General features: G+C 43.9%; 1 protein-coding gene across 1 annotated transcript in view; it reads right to left on the reverse strand.

The window, feature by feature from the left end:
• Positions 1-9,024, reverse strand: part of WIF1 (WNT inhibitory factor 1) — a 35,431-nt gene extending 26,407 nt beyond the window's left edge. Inside the window, exons 1-2 of the mRNA XM_035128274.2 lie at positions 8,635-9,024; positions 6,577-6,716 (exon numbers count right to left, since the gene is read on the reverse strand). Coding sequence (XP_034984165.1) covers positions 6,577-6,716; positions 8,635-8,785 — 291 coding nt within the window. The 5' untranslated portion in view covers positions 8,786-9,024. The remainder of the gene's footprint in view (positions 1-6,576; positions 6,717-8,634) is intronic.

Genomic DNA, 9,024 nt, shown 5'->3' on the forward strand with positions numbered 1-9,024 from the left:
GGAAAAATGTAAGAAATAAATATGAAACATTGAGTGAAATGTTATGAACGAAAGGGTGGCTTCGGAAAGGAAGGACTCCCATGCCAAATCCACTCAAGGAAGAGGGTGGCTTATGTTCGTTCACACTTTCTTTGGAACAAATATTTGAACCGAAGCCCACTGCCACACTTTTTGTTTAAATGTTAACAGCACCTTTGGATGAAATTTTTTAAAAAGGAGAGGGGGGACAACGGCCTCTTGTGCCAATAGTGCATTATAATAAACAATCCCTTTACCTTTGTGAGGGAGGCTAGGATAAAAGGGGTCAGCCTTGGCAGAGTCAAAATTCCTTTCTTCTCCTCAAACCGATTTCTGATCTAAATAATGCACACACCTGTAGAAACTCAAGTCATGTGACACTTGTTACACACTTGTTCAAAGGGTTGGGTTTGTTTAGCCTAGGTAAGAAAAGATCGTTGGCAGGCATGATAGCTGCCGTCAAGTATCTGACGGGCTGTCAAGAAGAAGATGTTGTAACAGATGTGTTCTTTGTTGCTCCAGAGGGCAGAACTGGAACCAATGGATGGAAACAGCAGAGATGCAGATATTAATAGCAAGTAATCATTTAGGGTGGAAGGATCTGCCCATTTTGGTTCTCTCCTATAATTTTAAATACGCCTAAACTGACAAATGTCTTAACTGTGCTCTATTATCTTCTATTATCTAGGCCAGCCCCCTAAATATTCCTGGTAAATTAGAGTATTAAAGTATTAAAGTCTGGTGCCCCCTTTTTAAAATTTATGTATACCACTACTGCACCCTGTGTTTTGTTAGCCCTAAAACGGAAAATGTGCGAGGCCCCAAACAAAGAAGAATGGTAACTTAAGTTGACAGAATATGTGCACCTTGCAGACTTAACATATAGAATGAGAGAACAAGAAGAACATGCGTTTAGAGAAGATTGGAAAACATCTATTGAATATATGGGAAATAACTGTGTACAGCTGAAAAGGCTGGCAGCATTAAGATAAATTCCAACAGTGTAAATAAGTTTTTATGGATGTAACAATGGATTACTGAAGGGCATAGTTATTGTAAAATATGCAGGGATTTATGATATGCAAAATGAACCCAAGAAGGGAAGTCATTGATAGCTTAAGGATGTAAAAATGAGTGCTTTAAATGGTAAAACAGAACAATTAATAAAAATTAAATATATAAAAAAATAAAGTCTAGCGCCTCCTTCCCAAAACCCAGGAAGCTTCTGCCCAGCTTACGGAGGGAGGCGCAATGCTCCGACTGAGTCCATGAGTTCTCCCGTCACCTTCCCAAAACCTGCCCCGCTTTGGGAAGCCGGCAGGAGGGCTCCTGCATCCTGTCAGAGACCTGGTGCCTCCTCCCCAAAATCTAGTTTAGGGAGGGCAGCACTACGCCCATGTACGTGCCGTTGGCCCCCCACATTCGCCTCTGGCCCTAACTGGCGCCTCTGGCCCTAATTGTTTCCCTATGATAGATTTCACCGCATGCTACTGGTTTTCTTCCTTGGTTGAAAAAGTGAGAGAGGTTTTGCAGCAAACAGAGCCTCGTGCTCTTGACCCAGGGACAGGGAGCTGCCCAGGTGGGTAGGAATAGACGCCTGCAGGACACAGGGTATGCTCATTTCCTCCCAGTACGGCTAAGCACAAGACTTTTCAAGCTTGAGTCATGGCACCTGAGTGACATTTGTGGTTGGGCAGTCAGACCAGTATATAGTCAAGAAGAGAGAGGTGTTCCATTCATCCCGCACACATATCTATCCCATATGATCATTTGATTAAGAGATGGGGAACCCCAGGCCTGGAGGCCAAATGTAGTCCTACAGGACCACCTGACCACAGGAGCACCCCCTAGGCTGGGATCTTTCCTTTGGTGACTCACATGTCCAGCTCTGCATTCTCTTAAACCTACCCAACAAGAACACTGCAAGTACTAGGGCCCAGTGACGGAGAGAGAAGCTAGTGGCAGTAGGTCACACCTGGAAGAAGTATCATTATCTGTCTCTACAATGAGAACTTCAGATTTCTAACCACATTTAATGGAATTCTTTGAAATAAACATCACCCCTGAAGTAACTCGGCCAATTATCTGCAATAAGCAAAATCATATACAGTGTGAGAAAAATGATCATTCAAAAAGCTTCAGAATTCTAAGAATAAGCAAGAATTGCAGCCAGTAAAATAGATGACTGAACTTGTGTACCTTCATAAGTAGGATCAAACAGTATATGGAGTCATAGAATTGCAGATTTGGAAGGTCATCTAGTCCAATGCAGGAATCTCAACTTAAGACATCCAGTCTCTGCTTAAAAACAGAGTCCACCACCTTCTGAGGGAGTCCTTTCCACAGTTAAACAGCTCTCACTGTCAGACATTTCTTGCTGATGTTTAACCAGAATCTCCTTTCTTGTAATTTGGATCCATTGGTTTGGGGGTCCTACCCTCAGGAGCAGGAGAAAACAAGCTTGCTCCATCTTCCATGTGTCAGCCCTTTAGATATTTGAGGATGGCTGTCATATCTCCTCTCAGTCTGCTTTATTCAGACGAAACATACCCAACTCCCTCATTAGGCTTGGTTTCCAGACTCTTTAGCATGTTGGTTGCCCCTTTCTGCACAAGCTACTAAGGAGCAAATGTGAATACTAGGAAAGTTGGAAACCAGAAAACTAAAAGTATCTTCTCAAAGATGAACTGAACATGTAACAGACTTCTAAACTTCCATGTGGGATCTTAAAGGAGGAGCAAAACTAGAAACTAGTTCCCTGAATCGCATACACAATATCAAAAACGGCACAAGAAATAGCACAACAATTTCAGTGATTCTACCATGATCTTTACTCATCCCAGAATCCTTCTGAAGCAGTAATTAATAGGTTTTTAACTGCAGTCTAGCTACCAAAATATAACCGTACCAGATTAACAATTCTAGAAGCTCCATTTACAGAAGATGATGTAATTAGAACCAATAAGATCAAAACATGAGGACTTGATAGCTTCACCACAGAATTTTACAATAAGTTTAAAGAGTAGTTAAAAACAAATAGAATAAATGAATTACTTAACCTAAAGATCATAGACAGAGATGCATAGATACCGTAGTAGAAACAATTCACATTACCCTGCCCCTATCATCTAATATCACTCATCAACCAGGACTTTAAAATATGGACAATTATCACTGGAAAAGGTAAAGAATAATATACCCTATGTACTAAGACTAAGCATGCTTTATTAAAAACAGAAAGACTTACAAACGGTATCACGATAACTCCATTTGCATCACAAGCAATTTCGGATGACAAAAAAACACACCTTTGATAGAGTGGAATGTGGTTTTTGACACAGAACCTAGGAATAATTTAATCATAAAATAGTAGAGTTGGAATGGACCCCAAGGGTTATCTAATCCAATCCCCTGCACAATACAGGAATCACAGCTATCACCCAAGAGATAGCCATCCAACCTCTGCTTAAAAGCCTGCAATGAAGTCCATGAACCCACTGATGTAGCCTGTTCCATTGCCAAACAGCTCTCACTTCCAGAAAGTTCTCCATCATGTTAAGGCAGAATCTCCTTTCTTGACATTTGAATCCTTTGGTTTGGGTCCTACCCTTTGCACCAGCAGAAAACAAACTTGCTCCATCCTCCATGTGACAGCCCTTCAGATATTTGAAAATGGCTCGAATAATAATAATAATGATGATGATGATGGTGATGATTTATACTCCGCACATCTGAGATATCACATCTCATTCTTCTCTTCTTCAAGCGAAGCATACCCAACTCTCTCAACCATTCCTCATAAGGCTTCTTTTCCAGATCCTTTAGAATCTTACTCACTCTGCTCTGCAAATGTTCCAGTTTGTCAATATCCTTATTTTAAACAGTGGTGCCCAGTGGTGCTATTTTTAAATTATCCCTCCCAAGTTCATTTCTCAAGCACCCTAATTACGTCAACGTATCAAGTAATATTGTAATGAGAGTATTTTGTAGTGCTTGTCTAATAGTATCAGAAAATGATTAATTGAACAATGCATTTTTATTCAGTCTCCATTGTAATAACGTTGTAATGTTACTCAGTCTCTTAATGTTATTTGCCTTTGAACTTAAAAGAAATGGGAAATAGGACAATGGCATTTTAGGGGGAACTTCTCAGAGCTAATATGGTTTAAAAACCACAGTGTTCAATATGTAAGCCTATGGTCAACAGCACTAAAGCCCTGAATTATCACTGCTTATCTTGGTAATATTTAAGACGTGAATAAAAAAGAAACTCATCACAATGTATGAGAGGTTTTTTCAGTTTCACATCAAAAAATGATTTTACCAATCTACAGGTAGATTATCAATGGTCATGTAATCAGAATGATCTTGTTATTTCACTGGAAGGTTAGCGGTAGTCTTTCAAATTTGGCACATTGTTACCCATTTGATAACTAAATGCAGCCACCTTCATGAAAAGCCAATGATAAAGAACTGTATTATCAACCCTAATACTAAAAGACTGGTCCATAAAATGTTTGATTTTCTATCTGACAATAAGAACTGGATCACAAGCAAACATCTTTGCCGGAAAAATGGGGGAAAGACCCAAGGACTCTAAGCTTTATGCGAAAACGAGAATGAAAACGAAAACGAGAACGGAATTGATTGCTCAATAAAGTCCCGTCAGCGTTAATAATGACAAAACAGAGAAAAACTGTTTTAAAATATCTACCAGTGGCACTTCATTCTGTCTAAACTGAGCAAAATGTATCACTTAGCCTCAGATTTATGCTGGTGATGGCAAGCATCAAAGGCAGATTGCACGCATATTTTTTGGACAAAATTTTACAACTACCGGTATTATACAAGAGTTTACAAGTTACCATTTTCTTGAGCCTATTCTCAATTAATGTAGTGTTAGCTCCAGAGTCAAGTTGCAACCCTAAACACATTTAGTAAAGAGCAGGTCTCACTGAACACAGCGAGGCTTACCTTTGAGTAAATGTGCATAACATTATGCTGCATGTTAGCCATGTATTCGATGCACTTGAAATCAATGAGACTTCCATTAAGCACAACTAACTTCCCCCATTGATATCAATAGATCGGAGGTGTTACTAACTTAGCATGGATCCAACCACTGCAAACAATGTGCCTATGAATTGTTTGGAATTCTTCTTCTTTTTAATTCCACCTGAAAAATATGTGCCTATTCCCAGAATTTTCCCCAATGCCCTTAAGGCCTTTGTGCAGATTCACCATATGTTGTCATGATGTCAAGCTGCACATGTGCGTGTTCATACCAGGCATTCCTATACAATTTGTAGAGGTTTGCTGGGTGTATAGATGCCAGTGCCCCAATCATTTGCAAATAGTGCTTTGCAAATTTGCCTGCAGAGTAGTTGTCTCAAAGTACCTCCCTCGGAAGAAACTTATTGAATGTATAGTAAAGGCTGAAGGTGTTAATCTTATCTATGGATGCCACATTGAAGCCACATGCGGACAGGTAACAGCACTGAAATATAAGAGCTAGTGCAACATAGCAAGTAAGGTCACAATTCTATGTGGGCTTTTCCCTGCAAGTAATTCCCACTGAAGACAGCGGGGCTTGCTTTCGATTTGTGGAACAGACTCCCACGAGTGGTGGTAGATTCTCTTTCCTTGGAGGCTCTTAAGCAGAGGTTGGGTGGCCATCTGTCATGGATGCTTTAGCTGAGATTCCTGCATTGCAGCGGGTTGGATCAGATGACCCATCGGGGTCTAAGATTGTATGATTAAACATGCATGGGTAGGATGGTGCAGTAAGAGACTGAACCAGCAAGGGCTTCAATGCTTGCCTTTGCCACTCGCTAGATAGCTTTAAGCAAGGCACTTTTTCTCAGCTCCAAGCTCAGATCTGTACTGGGGGGTGGGGTAGCAATAGGCTTCATAAGTCAAATAATTAGCCCAGCTACATCACTAGCATTTATCCTAACTGGCCACCTCTGCCTGAAGCTGTGCAGTCTGTCCCCCCCCCCATCCTGATTTATTACAGGCGACTTGCAAATATTAAATGATTAATATTACTTACATGAAGGGCCTTGTGCACAGGAAAAGCACCTTATGAATGGCAAATGCACTTGTTAAATGCTTTCAAGAATGGAGTGTTATATAAAGCATAAGATCAGTTATCTTACAAAGCTCTGGGCTGCTATTTTGTCTGCTAAACATTCTAGTTGTGTGCGTGTCTGAAAGGTTTTCAGCACCTTTCCATATACACCTGATAATTTCTGAATGAGATTGTGAGCTATTTTCCACTTTAGGAACAAAGTTTCATAGAAGATGGAGAGGAAGAGAGAGAGAGAGAGAACACTGTATACTTGTGCATGTCATAGATGTGATTTATTAATATTTCTTATGACAGGTGATTCAAGGAACCACTTTGTAGTGACTTTCTGGCACATCATTGAAATATTTTCCGCGAATATTTTCATAAACTAAATATTTGCTCCGGTTAAACATGCAGCTCTTTCCCCCTCACCGGTCAGAAGTTGCGCTGCTCTTTGCCAACTTTTCCCAATCCCAGACTCTACCTACCCGTCCAGTTGCTTGCCAGGTGAAATTCATAGAGTGAATATTGACCGGGATGGCAGGCATCCTTTGCTGGGCTTTTCTGAAATCGTGTGTGAAGGGGGCCATCTTCCCCTCAGAAACAATGAGAATATCCTCTTCAAAGCCTGTAAAACAAAACCAATTAACTCAAAACAGGTGGGAGATTATCGTAATGCAGGATGAAAAGCAATTTTTTATTTTTATTTTTTGCAGAAGTTTTCGCAGGCAGGCAGGCAGGCAGGCAGGCAACACTCCTGTGGGGAGGAGGGGGGCGCTTCTGAAATTTCCTACACGGAAAGCACTTCTATGGAGAGAAAAGGGGGCAAACCTTATGCAGATCGTCCTGCCTGACAACGATGCACACGTATCATCGCGTACACAGGCAAGGAAGCCGCAATTGGCCACAGCACACAGATGCTCTGCAACAGGTCCATGTGAGTGAGAGCACCGTGACAATGCATACATGTGGCTTTGATTGTGACAGCGTGGGGCTGCTTTCGGTGCGGGAGGGGAGATGCACTCGTGCAATCATCGCACATGATCTACTTGCTGTCCGCCCCTGTTTCTCCTTGAGCTGCACAGAAGTGCTTTTCCGTGCAGAAAATGTGGCACAGATGAAGAGGCCCCGAGATTTCTCTCTCTTCCGCCCCTTTCCTTTTTTTTCAGGGCACATATAAGAACTGGAACATTTAAAGAATTCGGCACAAGCTCATGGGCTTCTTCTTCTCTCCCCCCCCAAAGTCCTTACAGAAGAAGAATGCTAATCCAGTCAAACTGAAGGCCGACATCCTATGCACATTTATGGGGGAGTAAACCCCACTGAATACTGTGGAAATTAATCAGAATTACCAGACAGGCAGAGGGCAATTTACCGGTAGCCCCCTTAGCATTTGTGATGGCTGCCTTAGCTTCACTTCCAGAACTTTGTTTAGGAGAGACAGATTGAGCTAAACTTTGGAGGTGGGCGGGTTAATCAGGTTTCATTAAGGTCCCCCACCCACTTTCTCCTTCATCGTTCCAGCACTGGATTGCTTGCTTCCAATTAAACTGAGCATAGGATCGCTCTGCAAACACACTTGAACGGCAAGTGGCGCTGGACAGACCTAGGTCCAGCTTTAATGTGAACGGATGAAGCTGGCATCCAATTAGGCAGACTTACTATGTTTCCAGATGGGAGTGTTTATGGCGAGATCATAGAATGGTGAAGCTGGAAGGGACCACCCCAGGGTCATCTAGTCCAGCCCCCTGCAATGCAGGAATCTTTTGCCCAATGCAGGGCTCGAACCCATGACCCTGGGATTAAGAGTCACATGCTCCACTAATGGAACTGCAAGTCCAACGCTCCTCCTCACAGCTTCCACACCATGGGTGTAGCGGGGAGGGGGCAGGCAGGGGGACGGCTGCACTCCCCTAAACCAAGCAAATAAATAAAAATAATACTTAAAGTAGAAATTGCAGAAAGATGTCGAAAATTTTTTTCCTGAGCACTTGGCGTCAAAAGAAAGTAATTTAAAACAACTGTTGTGGAGACCATTCATTCTGAATCTGACGAGCCAGACAGAGGATGTTGACAGGTGGGTGGCCCTCCCGTCCCCCCAACATAAATCCCGGCTACGCCCATTCCTCCGTTTGGCGTTCATGTGAATGGATGAAACCGGCATCCGATGAAGCAGGCTTTCGCAGCTTCCAGGCGGGGGTGTTGATGGCGAGATCATAGAACGAGAGAGTAGGAAGAGACCCCACCGGGTCATCTAGTATGACCCGCTGCAACGCAGGGAAAACTTTTTTTGCCCAACGCGGGGCTTGAAACCCACCACCCTGAGAGACGAAGAGTCTCACGCTTCGCTCCTCCTAGCATACCACGTCCTGGCACCCTAATGCCAGCTCCCCCACAGGCTCTCATTTACTTTCCCCCATGAAAACCCCCATGACTTTATTGGTGCTGCTAATGAACCCGATTGCCAAACAGCAGCAGCAGCAACCTGTCCGCCCCCCCCCCATCCGCGTGGGCGCTGGGCTCCTCCCGCCGGGCGGGCGCCTTACCTATGAGCACGCGGGCTTGGTGCGCGTCTATCCACAGGTAGAGTGTGTCCTCTTGGCGCGGGGCGGCGCGCGCAGTCGGCGCGCTCCCCAGGCACAGCCAGAGCGCCAAGCACAAGGCGCCGCCGCCGCTTCTCCTCCTTCCCCCGGCCATGCGGACGACGGGCAAAGTCCCTCCTTCGTAGAGCTGCTGGCGTGCTGCTCGCTCCGTCCTTCTCCTTCCAGCACACGCGAGCGAGCGAGCGCTTCTCCCAGCGCCGAGGCGGGCTGCTTGCTTGCTTGCTTTCGCCTGCTGCTGCTGCTGCTGCTGTCGCCCGAGGTGGGTTTGCCTCTTGGCAGGCGCCGCAGTTGTGAGCGGGACTTCTCCGAGAGGGGGACGTGCCCTTGTGGGTG

This window comes from Zootoca vivipara, chromosome 10 (assembly GCF_963506605.1).
Source record: "Zootoca vivipara chromosome 10, rZooViv1.1, whole genome shotgun sequence".
NCBI classification, from domain to species: Eukaryota; Metazoa; Chordata; class Lepidosauria; order Squamata; family Lacertidae; genus Zootoca; species Zootoca vivipara.